This window comes from Theobroma cacao, chromosome 1 (assembly GCF_000208745.1).
Source record: "Theobroma cacao cultivar B97-61/B2 chromosome 1, Criollo_cocoa_genome_V2, whole genome shotgun sequence".
In the NCBI taxonomy this organism is placed as follows: domain Eukaryota; kingdom Viridiplantae; phylum Streptophyta; class Magnoliopsida; order Malvales; family Malvaceae; genus Theobroma; species Theobroma cacao.
This window is the reverse complement of record NC_030850.1, coordinates 37,175,642-37,202,099: the sequence shown is the minus strand read 5'-3', so window position 1 is coordinate 37,202,099 and position 26,458 is coordinate 37,175,642. Positions and strand designations below refer to the sequence as shown.

At 35.9% G+C, this 26,458-nt stretch overlaps 5 protein-coding genes across 6 annotated transcripts; 4 read left to right on the top strand and 1 right to left on the bottom strand.

Moving 5' to 3' along the window:
* Positions 3,203-7,472, top strand: LOC18614670 (FT-interacting protein 1). Its single transcript, XM_018114361.1, has one exon. The coding sequence runs from the start codon at positions 4,138-4,140 to the stop codon at positions 7,288-7,290; it is 3,153 nt and encodes a 1,050-aa protein (XP_017969850.1). The 5' UTR covers positions 3,203-4,137; the 3' UTR covers positions 7,291-7,472.
* LOC18614669 (30S ribosomal protein 2, chloroplastic) lies at positions 8,789-11,154 on the top strand. Its single transcript, XM_007052531.2, has 4 exons — positions 8,789-9,232; positions 9,721-9,822; positions 9,910-10,209; positions 10,858-11,154. The coding sequence occupies exons 1-4, from the start codon at positions 8,912-8,914 to the stop codon at positions 10,894-10,896; spliced, it is 762 nt and encodes a 253-aa protein (XP_007052593.2). The 5' UTR covers positions 8,789-8,911; the 3' UTR covers positions 10,897-11,154.
* On the top strand, positions 15,149-19,483 carry LOC18614668 (sister chromatid cohesion 1 protein 3). The gene is made up of 13 exons (XM_007052529.2): positions 15,149-15,374; positions 15,757-16,018; positions 16,112-16,158; positions 16,275-16,324; positions 16,427-16,491; positions 16,598-17,007; positions 17,108-17,219; positions 17,329-17,465; positions 17,554-18,059; positions 18,493-18,532; positions 18,650-18,695; positions 18,787-18,922; positions 19,035-19,483. Exons 1-13 carry the CDS (start codon positions 15,251-15,253, stop codon positions 19,131-19,133), a joined length of 2,034 nt encoding a protein of 677 aa, XP_007052591.2. The 5' UTR covers positions 15,149-15,250; the 3' UTR covers positions 19,134-19,483.
* Positions 19,524-20,308, bottom strand: LOC18614667 (thioredoxin-like protein Clot). Of its 2 annotated transcripts, none has more exons than XM_007052526.2 (2): positions 20,040-20,308; positions 19,524-19,959 (listed from the first exon to the last, which is right to left on the bottom strand). In XM_007052526.2, exons 1-2 carry the CDS (start codon positions 20,182-20,184, stop codon positions 19,703-19,705), a joined length of 402 nt encoding a protein of 133 aa, XP_007052588.2. In that variant the 5' UTR covers positions 20,185-20,308; the 3' UTR covers positions 19,524-19,702. The 2 variants fall into 2 exon arrangements, with proteins under 2 accessions (XP_007052588.2, XP_007052589.2); XM_007052527.2 differs by having other exon boundaries at positions 20,052-20,286.
* Positions 20,414-26,361, top strand: LOC18614666 (chaperone protein dnaJ GFA2, mitochondrial). The gene is made up of 18 exons (XM_018113799.1): positions 20,414-20,765; positions 20,861-20,954; positions 21,170-21,244; positions 21,355-21,440; positions 21,532-21,615; positions 21,699-21,737; positions 21,872-21,961; positions 22,511-22,564; positions 22,659-22,746; positions 23,062-23,126; positions 23,201-23,275; positions 23,608-23,680; positions 24,207-24,298; positions 25,113-25,184; positions 25,274-25,330; positions 25,457-25,505; positions 25,862-25,928; positions 26,042-26,361. Exons 1-18 carry the CDS (start codon positions 20,682-20,684, stop codon positions 26,142-26,144), a joined length of 1,347 nt encoding a protein of 448 aa, XP_017969288.1. The 5' UTR covers positions 20,414-20,681; the 3' UTR covers positions 26,145-26,361.

Genomic DNA, 26,458 nt, shown 5'->3' with positions numbered 1-26,458 from the left:
TTTTGTAAAGTTAAAAATACTCAAATGTTAAGCCAATGTTCTGTTGTTTTGTTACATTATAGCTGCACAGCGTTTGGTTCTCTTAAAGCAAGTACAATAACTTGAGTAATATATGAGCTTATGTCCTGCAACCTCTTGTTTCTTAGTTCTTACAAAGATCCTGCCTTCTGCTGACAGCTGTAGAAAGTGGACTCAGCCGAAGTCTACAGTCTACAACAAATATATTGTTTTTGTCTTCTCTTTTCTTTCTTTAATTAAATAATACATTCAAAGAAACTTAAATACAACAACGAACGAAACACAATCTGTTCCTGAACAGAAGAATCAATACAGGCAGACTAAAAGGAAAGGTTGATAAAAAAAAAACCCGATACCAAGTATTAGAACCAATAGCAGACCATAAAAAAAAAAACGACTTCCACTTGACCCAATTAGAATCGTTAGATTTTGCGTGAGTCTGCTATGTGGAACTCCATGCAAAGTCTTTCTGGTATCTTCACAACTCACTCTTCCAGAAATACTGATTACAAGCGTGTTAGATATGAATTAACGGGGAAGTAGCTCACTACAATAGGAGCTCCTTTGACTTTGGTTTCAGTTTTCTCCGATGACCATTTCTTCATGCTGGCAACTTGTGCATCATCAGAAACTCGCGAGGAGGCTTTGGCAGAAAGCAACTCAACAAAGCCGAGACTGAGAAAAGAGACATTGCGGTGCGTGTCGTGAATGTTGATTAATTTGTTGAATGAATTGAATTGATGAAGTGGGTGCTTACTGCTTTGCTTAGCTGATGAGTAAAAGCAGGGACGAGAGACTGAGCTGCAGACACCTGAGGGGTAAAGTCTTCTATTTGTAGGGAAATTAAAAATGGAAATGTTGTTGATAATTGATATGCTTGCAGACCAAGGAAAAAACACCAAACACCTTGGGGTTCAAGGCTTGTTGTCAGCTGCGGCCGTTGTTTGACCAAAAGTCAAGGATCCAGTGTGGTTAGGACGAAAGTTCCTAACACTCTCTTGTCGCATTGCAAGGTAAATAATGCATCAAGTGGAGTTGCTTGCTTGTCTGGTCAAGAAAATTTGTCAAGAACAACAGTACAAGCATTTGATATGATCAAAAGAAACAACTTTTCCTGCAAAATGTCAATCACAATTTACTTGGATACTGCCACCAACTGGCAATTACAACTCAAAATTTCATTTTTGGGTTCAGTTTATCTATCTTAATTTTATAAAACTTTCTAATTATTATTTAGTTTATGCAAAACAGCATTTGGCAAGTTAGTCAAGGATATTATAAATACTGCAGATTTCTGACAAGCTTCTCCACTTTTATATATTTATATATATGTTGATCATGTTTGGACACTTCAATCCTTATTTTAACATAAATAAATGTAACGTTGGAATGGTGAGTTTGAACTTGCAATTGATTCTTATCAAGATTTATACGATATAGTTTTTCAAAATATTGTATATAACAATATAATACTCAAATTGGCTTTTTTGCTTTAGAATGATTTTAGCAAGAATTTTATCCGAGGAACTAATATTTTATGTCATAATTTAGGAATTTAAGCAATTTGTCTACCTCAGAAATTTTAAGTAAAAAGAAAAAATAAATGTCTTTGAATTTATTTTCGAATTTGTGAAATCAGGATACACAAACACGATGCATATTTAGAGAAATACAATTTAAACAAAGACTACAATATGATGCTGAGGTTCTCATTTACACGCCAACATATTCTTAGTTCGATTTGCGTCAGTGATGAGCCATTCACCATGAAGCATGAGTTGCAGTCTGAATGAATTGAACAACCATGATGAATAAGTATCTTCTTGGTACAACTACAAGCGAGAGATATATGGATTGGCAGGGAAGTAGGAAACTATGACTGGAGCTTTGGATGATTTTCGTTTCGAAGAAGAAGAAGACTTTTTGGCAAGATTTGCGCCATTTGCATTGTCAGAGACTCGTGATGATGGCATCAAACATCTGAATATGGCGGAGAGCGAGAAGAAAACCATCGGTATTTGCTTGTGTTGTGTTGCGGAATATGAATGAGTGAAAGGTTTTGAATGCTTAGATGGAGATGAAAACAATGGGAGATGGATAGAGATGCTCCTTGATTGATTTTAATATATAGTGGGATGAGGCGTGTGTGTTACAATTCAAGCGACTTGCGGGACAAGCTAAAGACTAGAGAGATAATGTTTCCCACTTTCCAAGATGGTTCCCTTCCTTTCCTTAAACTATCAAGCTTTCGTTGACTTTTGCCAACTGCTTCTGCCTCTTGTCTAATGATTGCAAAAGACCGAAGTGGCCAAGGACACGTGATAGAGCAGCTTCACTGGACTGGACATCTAAAACACTAAAACATCATTAGGAAACATGCGAATCTATCCATCTGTTCGAGTCTGGGACGAGGAACACTGTCAACTTCCGATCAAAAAAACTCTTTAACCGTTGCTTGTCTCAACTCTCAACTGAACTGATGCTTTTTGCTTCTTTTTTTCTCTCTACTAGGGCATGGTCATCTCGTTAGCTTATTGGTGTACTACAGTAGTATTATATTTAGCAATCTTCTTCCAATTTTTCTGACTTCTGAAGCATATCATTGTGATCAATAAACCCATAAATCTTCCTTAACTTTCAAAATCATTTTGCAATTGCATGATGATGCTGATAACTATAGATATATATATATATATATCGTTTTCGGTTTCAGTTGCAAGCAGAGAATCTCGCCCTGACATCCTCTGTGTTAAAATCCTGCTGAGAACTCCCTGTGTTTGGTTGATGGCTCTAGGAAAGATATAGACAGCTGGATATTCAGAATCCAACCTTGTAAAATGGCTCTAACCTCTAAGCAAAGTATCACGAAACTGGAATCCATCGAGATTGAAAGGAAACTTCTTCTGTGCACTCTTTTCTTTTGCATTTTTTTTTCAGTGCGAGATGAACTCATAATCGCTTAAAAACCTCTCCACCCTTCTTTTCTTCATGGTACAGCTGGTTGCCTCGTTTTAATTAAGGCTGTTCTTAGAATCAAACAACTTAATTATGCAGCCTGAGGAAAGTCATTATGAGGGTGAGGCTAACTTAATCAAAGATGGAACTAAGTTGGCAACACATTTTGACACTGGTTCAGGTTGGACCAGATCTGAAAGTACAATAATAAACCAATGTTAGTTGCTAGTACAAGAAAAGAAAAGAACATACATATTAAATGACACGAAAGGCGTCTTTTGGCTTAGGCGTTCCTTGCTTTTTCTCTCTTTCGGCTCACTTTGTACCTATTATAACTCTTTGTTGCATTTGTCTTTGCTGTGCACGGAAGAAAGGAATGCCCATAAGCCATATCAGACCTAACTAAATTCTTAAATTTATTTCCATTCTACTGGCCAGCATACCTTGACTAAATGCGAAAAAGATTCACAGTAGAATATTGTTTCAAAGATTGGCAAATAGAAATAAATCTGAAATTGTCTGACTTGTTAATTATATGTTGCTATCAACAGGGGAGCTATGCTGTAAATTGTAGTATTCCTCAGACAACAGCCCTGGATGTGAGTTATGAGAATCACAATCTCTGAAACAATTTAACCTTGTTCACATCGGAGGAAAAGGGCAAAAGCATAACGAAATAAGATCAGTTTCAGCGCTTGGCACAGGTACTGTGCAGTAGTCAATCTCACTAAGCAAAGTATCTCTTTATCATCTCAGATATGGCTTCAATTGACCTTAATTACACGTTTCAACGTTCTGTCACTGAGTGGTAAAAACTCAAAGAATTTCAACAACGAGCATTCACAAATAGTTAGAAAGTGCCAGATATTTATTGCAGAGACAAAAAGGAACATCAAACTTTCACTTTCTCAATTCTTCGATTTTATGCTTTCCCTCCTTTCTTACTTGCAATCAGCAGGGTTCCACTGAATTCAAAGTAAGCTTCTCCAACAAAGCATTCCTTTCTTCAAAAAGACGATGTTAGCAGAGAACCTTAACTATTCCTTCTTTTTTATCTTCTCCTTCCTTCTTAGAACTTCTTTGCTTCAGAATCGAGTTTGAGATTTCTTGTGAGGAGCTACTACGTTAGCTTCTTGCGGCAGCAAGCAACCCAGAAAAAGTAGTATGAAGCTGGTTGTTGAAGTTGTGGATGCTCATAATCTTATGCCCAAAGATGGTGAGGGGTCTGCTAGTTCATTTGTGGAAGTTGATTTCCAAAACCAACAAAGCAAAACTAAAACCATTCCTAAAAACCTCAATCCCGTTTGGAATCAGAAACTTTTCTTCGATTTTGATGAAACCAATGACTCCAATCACCAATCACTAGAGGTCTCTGTTTACAATGAAAGGAGACTTGTTCCAGGTCGAAATTTCCTTGGTAGGGTGACAATTCCTTGCTCAAGCATTGTCAGAAAAGGCGAGGAAGTCTATCAACAATTTCAACTAGAAAAAAAGTGGTTTCTCTCATCTGTCAAAGGTGAGATTGGCCTGAAAGTCTATATCTCATCAGAATCTGAAACAAAGTCCCCTCCTCCCTCCCCACCACAAACCCCGCTGTTCAATCAACCACTACCATCATCACCACCAACTTCAGCCCCTGTTTCAGATAACACCAACTGCAAAACTTTAGTAGCTCACCAAAAAGCAGTTGTTGCTGTTGGCACTGCCAAAGCTAGTTCTTCCATTGCTCCGATTCAGAAACCCAGTTCTCCTATTGCAGCAACCAGTTCGAGAGGTAGTGATCCTTCCAAAGCTCTGAAGGAAGAGATCAAAAAACCCAGTGAAGGGACAGTAGAGACAACTCCGTACGTACATAAACACCAAGTACTGCAACAAACAAGCCTACCAGTGGAGAAAAGGGCACACAGCGTGCAGTTCACCATGCAATCTGTGAATGCACAAGCCCAGCCTGGTTACCAAGAGGACTATAATCTGAAGGACACCAATCCCCAGCTTGGTGAGCGATGGCCTAATGGTGGAGCTTATGGAGGAAGAGGATGGATTAGTGGCGAGAGATTCACGAGCACTTACGATCTTGTTGAGCAGATGTTCTATCTGTATGTGAGGGTCGTAAAAGCTAAAGATCTTCCTCCCAGCTCCGTAACTGGAAGCTGCGATCCGTATGTGGAAGTAAAGCTGGGGAACTACAAAGGAAGAACAAAGCATTTTGAGAGGAAAATGAACCCTGAATGGAACCAAGTGTTTGCCTTCTCAAAGGACCGTGTTCAATCCTCAGTACTAGAAGTTTTTGTGAAGGATAAAGAAATGGTGGGCAGAGATGATTATCTTGGAAGAGTAGCTTTCGATTTGAATGAGATTCCAACGAGGGTTCCACCCGACAGCCCATTGGCTCCTCAATGGTACAGACTAGAGGACAGGCGTAGAGAAGGAAAGGTAAGGGGAGACGTGATGCTTGCAGTTTGGATGGGAACTCAAGCTGATGAAGCATTGCCAGATGCATGGCACTCAGATGCTGCCTCAGTCTATGGAGAGGGTATTTCTAACATCCGATCAAAGGTTTATGTGTCACCAAAACTGTGGTACCTAAGGGTGAATGTGATTGAAGCGCAGGATGTGCTGCCCAATGACAGAAGCCGCCTCCCAGAAGTTTTTGTAAAAGCACAGATCGGAAACCAAGTGCTGCGAACCAAGATATGCCCAACTCGCACAGCCAACCCACTCTGGAATGAAGATTTAGTTTTTGTAACGGCTGAGCCTTTTGAGGAACAGCTTTTCATCACTGTTGAGGATCGAGTACACCCTTCAAAGGAGGATGTGTTAGGGAAGATAAACCTACCACTCAGCGCATTTGAGAAGCGGCTAGACCACCGCCCAGTGCAATCTCGCTGGTTCAATCTCGAGAAATACGGTTTTGGTGCCCTGGAAGCTGATAGGAGGAAAGAACTCAAGTTTTCCAGTAGGATTCACCTGAGAGTTTGTCTTGAAGGTGGATACCATGTGCTGGATGAGTCAACAATGTACATTAGTGATCAACGACCAACGGCAAGGCAGCTTTGGAAAGAACCAGTTGGGATATTAGAAGTGGGCATTTTGGGTGCACAAGGGCTCCTCCCAATGAAAATGAAGGATGGCCTAGGGAGTACAGATGCCTATTGCGCCGCTAAGTATGGCCAGAAGTGGGTTCGTACCAGAACCATTCTTGACACTTTCAATCCCAAGTGGAACGAGCAGTATACGTGGGAAGTTTATGATCCTTGCACAGTGATAACATTGGGAGTTTTTGACAACAGCCACTTGGGCGGTGGTGAGAAACCAACAGGGAGCAATGCAGCACGAGATTCACGAATTGGAAAGGTACGAATTCGGCTGTCAACTCTAGAAGCCCATCGGATTTATACACATTCTTATCCACTGCTCGTCTTACACCCACATGGAGTGAAGAAAATGGGCGAGCTCCAACTAGCAATTCGATTTACAACTCTGTCACTTGCTAACATGATCTACATTTATGGGCACCCCTTGCTGCCTAAAATGCATTATCTACATCCATTCACAGTCAATCAAGTAGACAATTTGAGATACCAAGCCATGAATATTGTTGCAATGCGGCTTGCCCGAGCTGAACCACCTTTAAGAAAAGAGGTGGTGGAATATATGTTAGATGTAGATTCTCACATGTGGAGCATGAGAAGAAGCAAAGCTAATTTCCTCCGGATCATGTCACTCCTCTCTGGTATGATTTCTGTGGGTCGATGGTTTGGCGATGTTTGCGATTGGAAGAACCCCATCACATCTGTCCTAGTTCATATTCTATTTCTAATTCTGATTTGGTATCCGGAGTTGATTCTCCCGACTCTATTTTTGTACATGTTCCTCATAGGAATATGGAACTACAGGTTCCGCCCAAGGTACCCGCCCCATATGGACACAAAACTTTCATGGGCAGAGGCAGTACATCCAGATGAGCTAGATGAAGAATTTGATACCTTTCCAACTTCCAAATCACATGATATAGTTAGAATGAGATATGATCGGCTTAGAAGTGTTGCAGGGAGGATTCAAACGGTTGTGGGTGACATAGCAACACAAGGGGAGAGATTTCAGTCTCTGCTGGGGTGGAGAGACCCCCGAGCTACCAGTCTTTTCATTGTTTTCTGTCTTTGTGCAGCTGTTGTGCTGTATGCGACCCCATTTAGAGTGGTAGCTCTGCTTGCTGGTCTGTATTACTTGCGGCACCCCAGGTTCCGGAGCAAGCTGCCATCTGTACCCAGCAATTTCTTCAAGAGGTTGCCCGCTCGAACAGATAGCTTACTGTGATATCCACACTAGTTGTCTCAACGTGTGCTACAGCCTACAGGATAACATCGATCCAAGATTAACTGCTTGCCTGTGTGAAGTTAAACAAATGTTGGTCCTAAAATAATGACTAATATTTTTATTTTTCCATAAATTGTTCCCCTACATTGCAGTTGCAGTTATAACTTATTCACTCTTGACTTCTATCTCCATCTTGTTTCACCTGTTCTTCAACATGGGGTACTAGATCTGGTACCGCTGCTGGATGGGATGGGCATGATCAGGGCCGGCCCTTGGGTGAAGCCACCCATGCAAGGCCTCCAATTTGAGGCCCCAATTTTAAGAAAGATTTATAATTTTATAATAATTATAATATAATTAATTATATTAAAAATATATAAAATAAAAAATAATTTAATAAATATTTATTTATTTATATATATATTAATTTATAACTTCATTTAATTTGCGAATAATTTCAACAATTATGTTATAACAATGATGTTATAGACTGATATAATCATGATTATAAAATTTTTAATTTCATAACACTTCATGTCCGCAATGTCATGTTTTTGACGAAACCAGCCTTCATTTGCTTAGAGATTGTCCAACTGCAGCGGGTCTTTGGAAGCGTCTGCTGCCTCAAAATCATACACACCAATTCTTTCAAGCAACATTTCCAGAATGGCTCTACGTTAATCTNTTTTCTTTCTTTTAAATTCTTTAATAATATTTTCTCTTTTTTTCTTTTAACTTTAATTTTCTTCTAAAGAATACACAAGCAAGTATATTTTTTTATTATCTTCATAAAACTGTGAGTCTCATTTGAAAGAATATTGCCTTAATGTTGAATGTTCTTTAAAATATAATAACTATTTTGATATTGATTGTTTAGATTTATTTTCAAAGTTAAAAATTTTAAAAGAAATTATACAGGAATACAACAGTCTAATTGACATACTTAATCATATAAGAAAACTCGATTCTTTTTCAAATGCATATATTACTTTTAGAATAATATTAATAATTTCAATAAGTGTTACTTCAGGAAAAAAAAGTTTTTCAAAATTAAAATTAATAAAATCTTGTTTAAGATCAACAATATCTCAAGAAAGATTAAATGGATTGACTATATTATCAATTGAAAAAGAAATATTAGAACAACTTGATTATAAAAGTTTAATTAAAAATTTTACATCTCAAAAGTTAGAAGAATAAAATTTTAATAAAAAAAATCTTATTTGAATATTTTGCTTTAGACCTTTGAACTTATTGGGCCGCCTTGGGCATGATTGCCTATTTACTCATATTCTAAGCATATTGATTTTTTTTTATTTTATACTCCATACGTCTGTCTCCTACTTAAATCCATACTATTTTAATTAATTTGATTTTTCTTTTATATTTTAATTATGTTATCAAATTAAGTTTTAAGATATACATACATGTATATATATTATTTAAGTTACAAGCGTTACACAATTAAATATACTATAGTATTTTTATTTTCCGCCCCATTATGCGGAAGGTAAGAGTTACAGGCGGGTGAGTCCCAGCCAAAGCCCCTCAGCGGATAATGCGATAAAACCCCTTCCCTCTCCTCAACCGGAGGGTAATAGTGTTCCCCAAAGCAGAGAAAATGGCTTCAATATCATCTCTAATATCACCACCAGGTCTCCCCAATCCCGCGAAACTCTCCCTCACACTCCAATCCAAACTCTTTCTCCAAATCCTCCAACCAACGACAAATCCATTTGCCAATTTGCCTCAAAACCTCCTCTTGAATTCACGTCCAAAGAAAGTTAGGTTGTTTGCGGTCGCAGAAGAGCAAACCTCAGTGGTTTCCTCCCCGTCTTCTGAGGCTGCCAGGAGGCTTTACATTGGCAATATTCCCAGAACTGTTAACAATGACGAGCTCACAAAGATTGTTGAAGAACATGGCGCTGTTGAAAAAGCGGAGGTGCTTCCTTTTCTATTGCTCCTCCTGCCTTGTGCATGTTACTTTGTTTTGCCATTGTGTTAAAACTGTTCTTTTCCCCTCCTTTCTTCCCCAGTTTGCGGCCGGAAAATGGATGTTGCGTGTTTATTCCCAAATTATGTTAGAATTCAATGACCTGCACGGAACTTTTCAATATTTTTCACTTTGACTTTTGAAGTTAGCTCCATCTACTGAGCGCAGACAGGATGTGTCATGATTCTTGTGGATTTTTCTAATTGGAATATGAGAGGCACTAAATTAGTTGTATTTGGCAGAATATAAGGATAAAATAGCACCATAAGTTTATAACCTTTAGCTTTAGCATTGAATATATGTAGCTTAATAGCCAATGTTGGGACTGTGTGCAGCCTGCTGAAACTTGACTAGCCACATGAGTTATAGTATCACTTGATGAGAAAAAGGGTTCGAGTCTTGCTGAAAATGGTTGTGTGCTTATGTTTTTGTTGTAGGTGATGTATGACAAGTACTCTGGAAGGAGTCGCCGATTTGCTTTTGTTACAATGAAAACCGTGGAGGATGCAAATGCAGCAATTGAGAAACTAAATGGCACTGTAAGCCTTAATCATTCTTTATTGTTCCAAAATAATGAGAAGACATATGTTGTTCTCTGTTTTTCTCATGGTGATCATTTATTGCAGGAAATTGGGCGGCGTGAGATCAAGGTAAACATCACTGAGAAACCTCTGCCACAAGTGGATTTGTCTCTCCTTCAGGATGAGGATTCCCAATTTGTTGATAGTCCCCACAAAGTTTATGTGGGAAATCTTGCAAAGACAATAACCACAGATACACTGAAGAAGTTCTTTTCTGAGAAAGGGAAGGTACTTAGCGCTAAGGTTTCACGGGTTCCAGGGACATCAAAATCCGGGGGATTTGGGTTTGTAACATTCTCTTCAGAAGAGGAAGTTGAAGCTGCCATCTCTGCTTTTAACAATTCTGTAAGTTGTTCACCGCTTTTGCCTTGATTTTTGTTGGACATTGGATTTGTAAAATACCCCCTGTTGTGCACCAACGCTGATGTGCAATGGTTCCATAAAAACATACATGTTTGTGCAATCTTGTTTTTGCTTCTTATTGTTATTATAACACTGTTTATGCTCATGCCAATAACTTGAGAATTTATGATTCCCGGACTTATTAAGAAAACTCTTGATTTGTTGGTGATAACCATTGGCCTGGCAGTTGCCATCTCCTTTTCGCTTATTGTGTCTTGATCAAACATGCAATTTTCATTTGATAATCTCAATCTATCAAACATAGTCCTCTGCTGATATCATTTTTGGAAATCTGTTGTGCATGCATGTGTGTTCATCTAGTTCGGCATACTATGGACCTTTAAGTCTAGTCAGTTGATGCCTCTTGTCTCATGCCTGTTAAGTAGTCTTTGGATCATCCTTCATAACATGCGATGAGTTATGGCACAAATGGTGTAATCATTGGATGTTATGTTCTTGTACGCACAATGCATCTCAATAAGTCTGTGATGAGCTTCTTTAGTTCTTTGATTTCACTGGTAAGATTCACATGGACGGGCAACTGCAATATATAGTTGTTTCTTACTGATATAAAATGGTTTCTTTTTGCAGTTGTTGGAAGGGCAACAAGTTCGTGTAAACAAGGCATAGAATGATTGGCACTGGCAGCTCCATGGGGGCTAGAGGGGGTGGTTTATCTAATCCTGTATCCATTTCATTGCAAATTGGAGTGGTTGCTTCTCCTGATTGTAAAATCAACTTTGTTAGTGCTATTGCTATAGAAAATTCTGGCTTATTTCTGTCATGAGGTTCTGTAATTATATGTGGCAGAAGCTAGTGGTGGGAATAGAGGATGAACACATTTCGTTTGGGAAGTTGATGCATGTGTGATTTTTTCCAAAGCGCGAAGTTGGTTTGTTACTATGTCCTCAACGCTTCCCTTCTGTTCTTCTAAATAATACAATGCGAATCCTCTTAGAGCAAAAATTTAGACCCAAGAATTCGTGTTTCATGTTTGAAGTGTTGTGTAAATATAAAGTTTTAATATTTATATGGAGAAATATAAATACAATATGATTAATTAATCTTAAATACTTTTATGCGTAACTTTATTAAACATATAATAATATAATATGATATGTTTAATAATTTTTTTTGAGTCAAAATTTATTAAATTTTAGTCAAATGAGAGGAACATATTTGCAATATATCATTCATCAGAAAATTTTTAATATCAGGTGGTGAAACATCATAGAACACATAATCATCAATTATATCAAAATTCTTGTTAGTCATTTAGTCGGTTAACACATTTCCTTCTTTAAAATTATGTTGTGTTTTAACTTCCTTGTTGGCCTTGAAGGAGTTGTTGAATGGCTTGAATAATATCGAAGTTAGTCCGTGGCTGAAAGTGAGATGAATTGACAGCCTGCAAGACTAATTTACTATCCACTTGTTGCTCAACTTTCCGATAACCAAGTTCCAAGCTAAACATAGTCCCTTATAGGCACCTCACGCAACTCTGCTCGGTAGGTTGTGCATATTCCAAGTTCAAAAGCCACTGAATAAATTTAAAAGCTTAAAACGAAATATTTAAAAAAAGCATTTCATGATTCTTAAGTTTAGCACTAAGGTTTTTTTAATCTCTAGTGCCAACATTAGTTAGTTTACTTGTACTATAAGCCAAATTAAATAATTTACAACAAAACAAAATACTCTATTAAAGTATTCTGAATAAACTAATCATCTTCTTTCATGCATCTTCTCATTTGCCAACTCCTGAATATAGTATGTAGTTGAAAAATATTTTGAAAATCCATCTTTAGGAAAATCTAAGTCGTGTGCCTTTTTTTACTAATAAATCTCTTAAATTTGTATCAATATTTGTCCATTGACTTGGATCATAAATATTTTTAAGAATGCAATCATTTAAATTAATAGACTGATCCTCTTTATCATGATTTCTATGATCGTTTTGAATCTTTTCATTAACTTCTTGTTCTAGAATTTTATTATCATCTAACTCTCTAAGATTATTAACTTGTTCATTTAAGGGACATTAATTAATAATTTATAATTCATTATTTTTATTACTTGTAAAAAATTTATCAAATGCGCTGTTTTGATATTTTATTAAACTTTCAATTCTACTTTTTGCTTTTAAGCTTGGAATAACCAAATTCATATTTTCGATTTGGCATATGCAAATGTTTATTATGAAGTACACAAATATTTAGCTATTATAATTATCTTATATTTTTTAAATGACTAATATAAAATCAACAATCAAGATTTCTAATTCAAATAAATCAACTATTATATAAGATAAAGACAATATATCAATATAATATAAACTTTAAATTAAAGTAAAAAAGTTTGTAAACATTAGAATAATAATACCTAATTGTTAAATGCTTATTGCAAATTGCTAATGAGGCTTATGGCATTATGAAGATAATAACATAATAAATTTTTTATGTATCTTTTGGAGGAAAATTGAAGTTAAAGGAAGAAAGAGCAAATGAGAAAAAAAAATTTAAAAGTAAATATTATATATTAAAAAAATAATTTTATATAGAGGAAAAAAATAGCGGTTGGAAATCATTAAATACATTGATGAGACATAGGAAAAATAAGTGAGGAAAAAATAGTTGTTGAAAATGATTAAATATATATGACCCTTAATTGATTGAAAATAGGATAATATAGTTGAGAATTAATAGTATTCTAAAAATTAGAAAGTGATAGAAAATTGAAATTTATTAGATACATAATTAGAGAAATGAGAAAATAAGAAATTTTAAAATTATTTTTTCTTATATATTTTTTTAATTTTTATATATTTTTAATATAATTAATTATATTATAATTATTATTAAATTATAAAACCTCTCAAATTTGGGACTGTCCCAAATTGGAGGCCTAAAGTCCTTGCTTTGGTGGCTTCACCCAAAGATCGATCCTTTCCAAGTCTGATAGAAAAACCTCCGAGCCAGCTCCCACTTGAATCACGAATCACTTCGCTGTTACTGCCATGTTGACAAATCTTCTAAATGCTTCATTTGAATTCAAAACCACCCAGCTTAGTGTAAGAGGTATCCAGCCAACAAGAACTTTCTCTCTTCTACTAAGTGTATGTTTAGCCTACATTTTTTTCAGCTTATCTATCTCTTGAAAGTAAAGCCAAGCCAAACATGATCTGTTCAGAAGTTCTTAAAAAAAAAAAAACAGTTTTTTTTAAAAACAAAATTTAAAAAAAAAGTTTAAAAAAAACTCCAGAGAAGAGCTTTTTATTCTCTTTTTTTAAAAACACATTAATTTTCAAAAAATACTCTTCTCTCAATTAATCTCCCTCTCCTCTTATTATCTCTGCAAATTATCATTCTTCAACGTAAATCACGATTTCCCTCTTCTTTATCTCTCTCTACAAAAAATAATAAAAAAATAAAAAACCCAACAATAGAATATAAAAATCTATAATTTTATTTATCTTACAAAGATTAAGAGAAAAAAAATCTAAAATTCAAAACTGCATTCATATACTATTTAAAGATTTTTTCTCTTTCTCACCTAAAAAGATTTTAATATTAAATACATCGTTTCCTCTTTTCTCTTATTTTTTGGATATTAAAGCACATAGTCCGATTGCTTGTTAGATCAACAAAAATCAAATGCTATTACTATTATACAAGTTTGAAAGTTATTTATTTTTTTGATTGATTTCTTCGATTTTAATACATGAAATTATATATAAACTTGAAGCATAATATTATAGTTTATTAGGTGATTGAAGATTATATGAATACATTTTATGGTAATTTTAATCGAAATTAGAGCTTACATAATTTATTTTGTTAAACAATTTACCAAATAGTTTTAGCTTAATTTTAAAAACTATTATTTTTTATAAGAACTTAATAATAGTTTTTAAGTTAAACAAAGCTAGGCCGAATAGGAATTTAATATGATATTACATGGTTAATATGTTTAACATGATTAAATTTTTAAACACAATTAGTATAATTAAATTAAATATATTTTTTATTTATAATTATATTTTAACATAATATAAATTTATTATTTAAATTTAAAATTAGTAATTATAAAATGAGTATAACCAAACAATAATATTCATCATGTGAAAAATTCATTGATATTAACATAAGCATGATAAAATCTAACATTAACATCAAAATAAAAAAATTATAATGAAATCCAAATAATATAATGTATCATCGTAATAGAACATCGAAAGTGAAGGATCAAAGACTATCTCATCATTGTCACATATCATTCTCATACCACAAAATTTATTTATTAAATTATATGAAATTTATCTAAACTGTGATAAAATTTTATACGAATTGATACACTAACATAATTGATTAAACAAATAAACAAATTATACGAACCAATACAAAAACATAATTAATTAAATAAATTAAATGCATTAAACAAATTTGATACATTGAATATATAAAATGTGACTATTGTGAATTTAAATTTGTATTATATTCGTTCGGTGTCGTGTGTAAAATTGCCTCAACAAAATCTAAGTTTCTTTGTCTCATCTCGGTCCCCATGTATGTCATGTAGTATAAGGTAAAAACCATAAATAAGTGGGTACAATGGCAACGAACCATTTATTTAACCGCCACGTATGCGGTTAGTGATGTGAAGTGGAGTTCGTTGTCCAATGGCAACAGCCGTAAATCTCTGTTCAAGTGAAGGAGTTTTTCGTAATAATACAAAAGAAATTTCAGTGGTATGTCAAGTTGGCGCCTAAACTTGTTTCCCGCGCCCTCGCCGCTCCTCAACCCAAAAATCAAAAGAAGTGTTGGCGTATAAATATAAATAGGATCTTGAATCATTTCTTCCGTTTTGCTGTACTAGTTAATTTAATTTAGCCCTAACCCTCTGCTCTGCTGCAACGCAACGAGTGAAATAAAGTTTCTTCTCTCTCAGAAATCTGAATGAATAGCAATTTTTGAAAGGGAAAAGGAACATGTTTTATTCGCAGACATTTTTGGCTCGTAAGGGCCCTCTTGGAACAGTGTGGTGCGCCGCTCATCTCCAGCACCGCCTCAAGAAGTCTCATTACACCGCCGCCGATATCCCTTCCACCGTTGGTCTGTCTTCCTCTCTTTTCCTTCTTACTGTAAATTCGCCACTTATTTCCACTGCTTGCTATCACGTTTCGCCCACTCTTTTGCTTGATGCTTTTTTCGTCCCCTCCCCTCCTGTTTCAGATGCTATCCAATTGGTTTCCTTAATTCCTTGAATTTTTTTTAATCTATAATGTGTCGGGTGTACATTTTGCTTAACAATTTTGAATAGTTCAATCATTAATGAAATTCTTATAAACTTTGCTTGGAATTGGATCAAAAAATACAATAAACCATTTGGCATTTGTTTTCTTAGTCTTTATGCGTGTGAATTGAAGCTGCATGTAGTATACTCTAGCTGTTTTTTTCGTTTCCTCATCCTCATTCTATTCGTGTCAATCTGCAGATCTCATAATGTTCCCAGAAGTTCCCATTGCACTAAGAATGTCAGGCCACCTTCTTTTGGGCGTTGTTCGTATATACTCTAAGAAAGTTGATTATCTTTTCCATGACTGCAACATCGTCCTTATTGGGTTAAGAAAGGTCTTTGCTTCCGTTCAAGTTGATTTGCCTGAGGATGCAAGACAGGCACCCTTTCAAGCTATCACTTTGCCGCAGACCTTTAATCTGGATGCCATGGAATTGGATGGTGTTATGTGTACCGAAGGGTAAGTGCTTTTAGAAAAATCCATTCTTTCTGTTTTACAGTTTTTGGGGCCTCTGGCTGATAAGTAATATGATATGTGAACTTTCATTCGCAGATCTTCAGATAATCATCTCAGCAATCAAGAAGATATAACACTTACAGGTACTATATGGAATGGGACTGCTATTTGCCACTTTTCTGAAAAAGTAACTATATTCTCGTGTCCATATTTCTATCCTAATGGCGATGATGTAACTTGTGCTTTATATTTTCAATAGATCAAATTCCTATTGGCGGGGATCCGTATGTTGCTATAACTTTTGATGAGGTAAGACATTTCTCCCTGGCAAATTGAAGTTTGCCATTGATTTATTTTTTGTTTCAAACTACTAGAATTGCATTTTCACCCACAGAAACATATATTGTGCAGGATATCATGAGGGATGCATCACTTCCGGATGTGTTCCAAAAGTCTGGGTCCATACAAATGAATGAGTATGTCCCTAATTTCATCTTTAAAGATTATATTTTCAAACTTTTTGAAGAGCAATACATTTTTCTTTGTTCACATTTATGATTTTTTTCCCTTTTACGATTATAGCAAACTTCATGGTCCTCCAGAGGATGGTCATGTGCGTTCTCAAGACCCTGGTCAACACAATCAGATAGAAGTGCCTAGTGCAAGTGCTGCTTTTCAGGATCCAGGTCCAAGTAATAAGTCACAAGTACTTGAGTCTATGAGCAATGACAGTTCTCAAGATTTTCCAGAAATTGAAACGATCCGTGATGCTCCCCGTGACTTTTACACTGAAAACCTCCCCCCAGTGTTTTCAGATCACAGAAATGATACACCTGAAATGACCGGTACTTTGGAGGAAGTCCTGAACGAGAAGGAAGCCCATACTCCAAGTTTGAACATGTTAGCTTCTGGTGTGCCATCTATGCCTTTTCAGCAGCACTCAGATCCACCAACTTCTGCTGTTTCGAAAGGGCCTCCTGAGGTTTCATTTGGTGGGTGCATATCGTGAAAATTAGATTGGTGCCTAAAGAATTGTCCTTTTCAGTTTTTAAGTGATATCGTTACATGATCCTAGTTTTTAATCTGTCTCAGGGTGTGCATCACCTCAGCTTGTCATTCAACAATCTCCACCAGTGCAGCAGCCAAGACAGAGAAGAATACCAAGGAGGAGGTTCTTTGATGAGAAACTGGTGTTACCGAATAGGTATAGCTGATTTCATGATTGATATGGTGTTTTACTTCTTCTCTCTATCTCTCTCTCTCTCCCTTCCTTTTTAATCTGGTATTGATTGTTGATATATATGTATGAGAAGGTTGATGAAGAGGGCACTTGAAGATTGTAGCGATCTAGTACGAAAGAGAAGGAAACTTCCTTCTTCTGCTTTGGGTGTATGGAAGTTGAATTGCAGTCAAAGAATGGGACAGGTTTTTGACGAGCCTTCATTTACTGGTACATCCTGCTTGCTTATTTTGTCTTGATGCTTGGTTCTAATGTCGAAAGATAAGTTTATGGGAACATGGAACTTGTATACCTGCAGGGTCGTGTGCTGATATATGCATTATGTTCAACGGGCAGTATATCTCTACAAAATCCCATTTGGTGGTACCAAAGAAAGTTGTCCCAGAACCTACATTACTACAGTCTACTGCTCCTACAACTGATGCTATCTCGGAGCTGAGGATTGGGCAATATGATGCCTCTATCCCAGATCCAAGAGTTGGATTTTCTCCCGTTTCAGCTCCTGAAATTGAATGTCTTCGACGTAATGAAAGTAATGCCACTGACAATGTTTTTCCTGAATTTGGGTCTTTCCCAGCTGGATCCATGCCTTCTCCGTTTAGAAGAGATGACTCTCCTTTCTCAACTAACAGTTTACAGTCAGAGTTGGCACCTAAGGCAGGAGCAACTAGCACACCAGATATTGCAACATTTAGTGGAACTCATGGATCTGGGATTGATACGCCGATGACATTATTGGAGGAGCAATCACATCTGGAAAACACTGGGTTTTCAGCTATTCCTGAATTTGGGTCTTCTGAAGCAGTATGTTTTTCTATGTTGCATTTTTGTCAGATTATTGTTGTGGTGATGGTCTATTGCTTGATTGTTTTAACGATGTCTCCTATTCTTCAATAGTTATTTGTTAAGGGTCTGTCCTATTCTAATGGTCCATTCTGGTGTGCCTCGAGGGTGTGTTGCCCTGAAATAAGACTCAGGAAAATTTCTAGAGTTTAACATAAGAGGCAGTGCTTCAAACATCGGGGCGTGTGCATGATGTACTTAATATCTAATGACAATCACCATGAGTTTGGATAAAAAAAAAAAAATTGACTCCGTACGCAGAAAAAGCACTTTATAATAACATTTATAATAGAGGTTACGGAATACTGTGGTGATATAATTAGCAGTAGAAAATTGTTCTTTCCTATATCTACTTCCTTTGCTCATGCTTATGACACAAGGAATTATATTGTAGGATCTTTATTTTTTGGAAGAAGATGGCAATACACCAACAGGTAAGTTGAATAAGCTTTTAGTTTCTAAGTGCACGGTGTCTTTTTTTTATCTTGTTCAATATAAGAATGTTACAAAATTCCATGATTTACAGATTTTCTTGTTACATTCTGCTGCAGAATCCCAAGGAAGCCAAGGGGTGGATTCCTTATCTGTGAGAACAAGGTACTGCCTTTTTTTTAATTAAATGAAGAATATTCACCTTTTGCTTTACCACTGACCAGATTCATTTTTTGGTTATATTGCCGCTGTGCAGGGCAGTGGCTAAATACTTGAAAAAACAGTCCCCTATAACCCCAATTTCAGAAGATCTTCATAGAGATCTCAGTTTGAACAATATTTTAGAAGGAAAAACAAGAAAAATATGTGCTCGAATGTTCTTTGAGACATTGGTAAGTAAAAGCATTTCAAAATAGATGTAAGCTGAATCTCCTTTTGTTCCTGTTCCTGTTCCTGTTCCTGTTTACATACAATGCCTATGTTGCACTCATGGCCAAAACACAGGTTTTGAAGAGTTATGGACTAGTTGATGTACGACAAGATGAGGCTTATGGTGATATAACTCTGAAGTTGACTCCTACACTATCAAAGTGTGGAATATGAGGTTATGTTGGTCATATGCAATGTGCTTGGTAATATTTGTTAGTGTACTTCCATTTCGCTACTTGACCAACTTAGGCTAAGTATAGGTTGTTTCGCTGATAGGAATAGGGGTAATTGACCTGCGGAGGAGAAAGGAAGAGGTAGAGTAGAGAGCTATAAACAGTTTTATAGTTTTTTTGTACAAAAGTGAAAATCCAGGGATGTTGTGCATAGTCAAAATTGTGATAGGTTGCTTTAAAGTTTTTTGTAAAAATCTCATTCCGACTGCTTGGAGTGGTTTTGGAATCTAATCTAATTTACCCTAACAAGGTGGTTCTAAATTATATACGTAAGTAGCAAACCTTTTTTTATCCCTCTGATTAGTACCATTTTAATTTAGTTCTTGTTGACTATTCTGAAAATCACTTCAGCAAAATATGAATTCGAATTGTATGATAGGAAAGATACTAATAGTAAAACAAAATATTTCATCAGGTAGACAGGAAAGTGATAAAATAAGAAGGTGATGGGATGATAAAATAATATTTATTCAGAAGCTAACCCAAACATCAAAGGTAGCTTTCGATTCATTAGGCGGAGAGAAGCGCATCGATTTTGTGTTCAAGGTGGGCTTCATGGTCCTCCAGACGAGCTTTGACGGCATCATTCTGCCAATCCCAGCGAACCAAAGTTGGGACTCCGGTGAGCTTGAATCTCGAGTCTAGTCGCCAAGGGTGTTGCGGATTCCTCCACGTTGGTCTGTCACCCACATAAGCTCTCAGCACTGCCACATCATCTGCTGATGCTTCCAGCTTCTTGTATATCGCAGGCTCAGCTCTCACACAGTCTAAACACACAGAAAATGGGCCAAAGTTTTATTTATTTGCATGTAGATTAAGCAAAAGTAGTAAATGAAGGAAAAAGTACCAGGACACCAACTGAGAGAGGTACTAGGGTCTTTATCGGCCAAGAAGAGGATGAGACTGGCTTTGTTGTTGGGCGCATCTGATCTGAATTTCTCAAAGACGCTGTCAAAGCCTGAAACGGTCGCATCCACCGACTTCATCGGCATCCTTTCTACTACTAGGAAATAGGAACCAAAAGTCTCTGTGATTTGTGAGGATAAGTTGCAGTTGCAGCCCTACTTTCAAAAGGTTCTAGTCTACTAACATTCCATCATCCAGTGGCAGACACCTTCAAAACTTGTGCTTTCTTTTTGGCCCAACTTATTCATGGGCCGCAGAAGCTATACAAGGCCCAAGCACTATAAAAAGGCCCTTGATTTCCAGCAAAATTGGGCTCTCGCCATACGTCATTAGCTGTGCCCTCTGGGTGGTTGTCATTTACCCCATTCCTAAAACCACAACAAACTACAGCGCTAGAAGCTTCCAGCTATCTATCAATCCAATCAATTTTAGGGTTTTGCGAGGGTTTATTATTCACGTCCCCAAAGCCCTAACTTGATTTGATTTCTCTTCAGTTATTACTGCCAGAGAGAGGGAGATATATACATACAAATATAGATAAGAACCCTAAAAGAAAGAAGAGAATTTAAGAGAAAGGTCGCAAATGGTTGGCTCAAATGGCATTAGGCTTATGCAATGCTTGGTCCGGCGCTCCTACTCCCAGTCCGACCCTTTCCAGCCCTATTCTGTACCTCCTCCTTCTCTAATTTTATCTTTCTTTTTCTCATATAATTACGGAATTGGCTCTTGGTTTTGGTCTCATAATATTGTTTTCAATTGTAGATATGTAAGACTCTGATTGCTGGGGGTTTTAGGAGTTTCACTAACGGACTTTGCAATCCAGTTAACATTATTCGAAATCACACTCCCCAATTTGGTAATTTACCATCTCCCCCCTTTCTGCTTTCTCTGCTTTGTTTTGCACTTTCTCATCTTTGTTTGGGCACGGCCATTGTCGGTTGTCGGCTTTGCAATTCCAGTGCTTTTGCAACATTTCTTCCTAACTAATCAGAGAATCCTTTCTTGTTTTGTTTGTTCTTGAGTGTTAATTACATGCTTTTTAATGCAGTTAACCTATGTTTTTTAATGCAGTTAACACTAAAAACTGCTTGCTTTTGGGACTTTTAAATGTCAACTTGCATGCAACACGGTCAATTCATGGCACTGGTATTATACCTGCTTTCTCTTCTCTCTTATTTTGATTCTTAATTTGATTCGCTCTCTCTTGTCTCTCATTTTGATTCTTGACTTGATTTTTATCTTTTGGTTTGGTTCAGCTGCTATGTCTGCTAGGGATTATTACGATATACTTGGTGTAAGCAAGAATGCTACTGCATCTGAAATAAAGAAAGCTTATTTTGGTGTAAGTTTTCTGTAGTTTGTTTGTACTTCCATCAATCTCTAATTCAAATTTTCTTACTATTCTGTATTCAAATTTTTTTACTATTTTGTAGCTCGCAAAAAAACTCCATCCAGACGTAAATAAAGATGATCCTGAAGCTGAGAAAAAATTTCAAGAAGTTTCCAAGGCCTATGAAGTAAGTTTATCTCATTACAAATTATTGCCTATTTGCGTGGTTAATATCCCTAACGGAATAACATTTTTTTTGTTCTTTTGTAGGTTTTAAAAGATGAGAACAAGCGTGCAGAGTATGATCAGGTTTTGTAAAATTTACGACCAATTCTTCTTTTCCTGTGCATATTCTTGCTTCTACACTGTTTTCTGAACATTTATGCTATTTTTTTCTCGTAATAGTTTTTGTTGCTGACCTTAGTATCTACAAAATTTTATAGGTTGGCCATGATGCATTTGAGCAGCAACAAAACAATAGCGGCGGCTTTAACGAAGATTTTAATCCATTCAATTTCAGCAACTTTCAAGATGTAATTTGTTTCTTTTTGTTAATTACTGAACTTAAAGCTTCATATGGTTAGATATGCTCATTTATGGTGCTAAATTCTAGTTTTCAAGAATTTGAATTCTAGAAATTTGAAATATGATGATATCTGATGCCCATCTTGTATTTTGTTTTGTTTAGTTTTAGTTCGAGGTGCTATTTTGGTAGTGTACTATTAGTATTTCATAATGAAAAGATTTCTCATGAACTGTAGTGTCATTGGATGATCAGATACTGTCAAGATCAGTAGACAAGTGGGTATATATGTGATGTTTTCTCATGCTATTATTGATATTTGAGGCATCAATGCCCTGTACTTGGTTGATTCTTGCTGCTTGGTTTACTGGTATTTGTATGAGCTCACCACTTTTGTTGTTAGCGAGCAATTGAGCATTGTGATTTGTTGTTTCTTGCATGTGAATATGGTTGTTGGAGGAATGAATGTGATTATCTGTAGGTTTTTTGATACTTTTTTTGTTTTATTTTTTGGGTTTTCAATGCTCTAATATGATATTTTAATATGCATATTGGTCAGATATTCAACTTTCAAGATATATTCAAAAATAAAATTGGCGGTGAAGATGTCAAGGTTTCCATCATTTTCTAATTTTGTGTCAATGATTATGCTTTTTCCTCTATTTTTATCTTTCTGACTGGTCATGTGTGGATTTATCATTACTTAGATTGCAGTTGAACTATCATTTATGGAAGCTGTTCAGGGATGCACCAAAACAGTGACATTTCAAGCTCCAATGCTTTGTCAAGCTTGTGGTATGCTTTATCTTTCCTCTCAAATAATACTTTTTTGAAAAGATAAAAATAATATGTTGGAATTAGATACTTTTGAAAGATTATAGATAAAATATCTAAATTTTTTAGATAACCAAATGCTTAATTCTACTTTTGTATAGATTAAATATGTAAGAATTAGTGTTACATTTTAATTATTTGTGCACTTTTTATGACATTGTATAAACCAACTTTCCAAGAAGCAAAAAGCACGTAGGAAAAGCATCAACCAAATAGAGCCTTAGTTAATAAGTTTTTTTTTTTTTATTTGGACAAGTTATTTTCTCCATTTTTCAGGTGGAGAAGGTGTCCCTCCTGGTGTGAAACCTGAAAGATGCCGGCATTGTGGAGGCTCAGGCATGGTTAGTTTAATGGATAATTATGGAGGGGACTTAATTTCTTTCCTTGTTAACTTATAGTTTTGCTGCTGTCTCAGATATCTATCAGCAAGGGCTTTATGAGTATTCGTTCTACTTGTCCTCATTGTAGTGGAACTGGCCAGTTTGTATCAGTAAGTTATACATCCACATTATCTCATATTTGATGACTCTCGTCTAGTTTGGTCATGTTTAGTTTGTTGTCGTTGCTTTATGTTGTTTTTATTGGGGTTCTTTTAGCATGATGGTTTTTTTCTTGATTAAACAGTGGTAATTAATTTTCTCAATGTGGATTTTGTGATGACTTCTCTTTCTTTTCTATGGATAAATGCTGTGTGCAACTAATGTTGTTTATTAATTCATGCATTAATCATGACGAATTTATGTTGTATGATTTTAGCTTCTTCCAGTTTGAATTTTCTTTCACAACTGTCATTTAAGATCCTTTATTTTTTGCTGCCAACAGAGGCTTTGCAGGTCATGCAATGGAGCTAGGTTAGTGAGAGGACCAAAAACAGTCAAATTGGACATAATGCCAGGTATGTAGCAAAGTTAAAGGTCTATTTGGTGGTTGCTTTGCTAACGGTTTAACCTGTTATGTCCTGCATTGTATCATGGGTCTGTAGTCTCTTGTTCTACTTACTATGTGTGTGCGTGTGTGTTTAAAAACTGAAACCAAAACTAAGGCATTGAAACTTTTATATATTGAGTAGTGAAACAAACTATAAGCTTATCCATGTTGCCTTTGATAATTTTTTTAAATTGTTTTCTTATCTCCTATGAGTTTTATCATTTTTCATTTTTGACTGTAGAGTTGGGAACTAGAGAAAGTGATGTTACTGATATCTTTCTTCATGATTTATTCATCTTCTCAATGCTTGTTGACTATAACAGTGCATTAACAATCACATTTTCATTTTCAACATCAGAACTACAAACAACAAATTGGTGTTAGGGTGATCCCTTTTCAGTGATCGATTCCAAATTTGTATCCAGTATCAAAGGCATGGTCTTCTAGTATTGTTTTTATCAAATGGTTGACTCAAAGTTGTGTTGCATCTTCAGGAGTGGATAACAATGAGACATTGAAGGTTTATGGAAGTGGTGGAGCCGATCCCGATAGAACTCATCCTGGGGATCTTTATGTTACCATCAAGGTAACTTGTTCAGGGCTTGTTTGATATCTTGACAGTTTGCATACCTTTCAAGGAAATGAAATCATTGTAAATTTATAGCCTTTTACTTGTGAAAATTTATTCATAATCACAATATATACTTGTTTGAAAACTGAATAGAAGATGTTAAGTTTTTGGATGAGTGTTTTTCTCAACTTATGTAAACAATGTTGAATGGTGGGTGAAGTTGGCAAAGATGGTAGGCTGGTGGCCAGGATAATACTTGCAAAAAAATGGTGTTCTGCTAAAGGAAGCAGTGGCAGGGACAAGAATTTTAGAATTATGCTTTGATGTTGACTGAGAAGATCAGTGACAATGAGTGTGGCAAAGCAATAGTAAGCCCTGGTGAAGTAGTGAATATGTGGTGGTGGTGGTGGTAATAGGGGTTAGAACTCAAATATTTAATGGTGGAAAATTCTCTGTGCTTCAGGCAGGTTGTTTAAGTGGAAATAGTTGGTTGTGATAGCAAATTATGATATCAAATTAATCTACAATTGATGGCCCTCATTGCTGTTGTATATCGTTTGTACTTAGGAACATAATCTAATAGATGAATACTGTTATTTTTTATGTACCTTAGTTTGCTGAATTCTTTCAAAATTGCGTATGGTCCCACCCTTGACACTTGTGCGGAATTGACCTTGCTCTTTCTTTTTTGACTATTCTTGGTCTTTACCCTTGCACTTATTAAAGGCCTAGTGTCTATACGCACTTATTAAAGGCCTAGTGTCTATACTTCATCATTGCTTAAAGGTAAATTTTTCATTATCTCAATTAATTATGTTATTGTTTGCAGGTCCGCCAAGACCCGGTTTTTCGTAGAGAAGGTGCCCACATTCACGTAGATGCAGTTTTGAGTGTTTATCAGGTAAATATGAAATTTTATATTTTCAAACAAACTATTTAGACTGGTCCTTTTATCTGGTTTACCGGAGTTACTTTGATTGCTTTTTACAGGCAATCTTGGGAGGAACCATCCAGGTCCCAACTCTTACTGGTGATGTTGTGCTCAAGGTTTGTTGGAAATTTTGTATGATTGATGTAAAACATAAGAAACTGACCTTTGATTATTTCTTGTAGTTGAAGTGAATGCTTATTTTGTCACTAAAATTGTGAATTTATGTGGTTTCCTATTTGCAGGTCCGCCCTGGCACTCAACCTGGCCAGAAGGTAGTTTTGAAGAATAAAGGTGAGAAAGACTAGAGAGATACTTGTTTTGTTGGTCTCTGTGGTGTGTATAGGGTGAAAATTCCTTTTTGTTGTCCCTTTCTGTTTATATGTTAAGTACTTGGTTAGCATTGGTAATGAGATTTTGGCCTCAGAGATGTGGGAATAAGATAGATGTCAACAGAAAAAAAAGAGTCTTAATTTAACTTGAATTCTAGACAACTCTGTCATATTTTTAGAATATGGAATTTATTGGTCATCTTTATAATCATGTTTGTATAATCATGTTATTTGAATTCCTCTTCCTCAGTACATTTTTCTCCTTGTTTGTATTATCTGGCACATTGAGGTGACAGAAAATTTGGATGGTTTTGACAGGGATTAAAACAAGGAACTCTTACTCATTTGGTGATCAATATGTGCATTTCAATGTGAGCATCCCAAAGTAAGTGTTGTAGATGCCTAAATATATTGTTGTGAATGGTTGTAATATATATATATTTATGAGGCAGCCCAATGTGCTCTTGAGCATATTCTCACATATGAAGCAATGTACAGGAATCTGACCCCAAGACAGCGTGAATTAATAGAAGAATTTGCTAGAGAAGAGCAAGGTGAAGATGAGAAGCGTGGTGCTGCTGCTGCTGGGGCATCTGGCTGAAGAATGACTTGACTTGCATTTTTTATAGAATTTATTGAGTAATAAGTCATATGCTGCCTGCCTGCTTTGTACGAGAAAATTTTGGAATGCATTAACATTTTGTAAGGTTATGTAATTTTTTCACACACAGATGAGATTGATCCATCATCTTTTTGAGGCCAATAGTGATATTGTGTATATAATTTTTATTTAGGTATAACATATGTATGTTATGGCTAAATTTTTTAATACGTTTATTCTATATTTTGCTTTGTGTGTATGAATGGTATGGTGAGCCAACAAAAGAAGAAGCCTAGGTTAGGAGTATGGTCTGC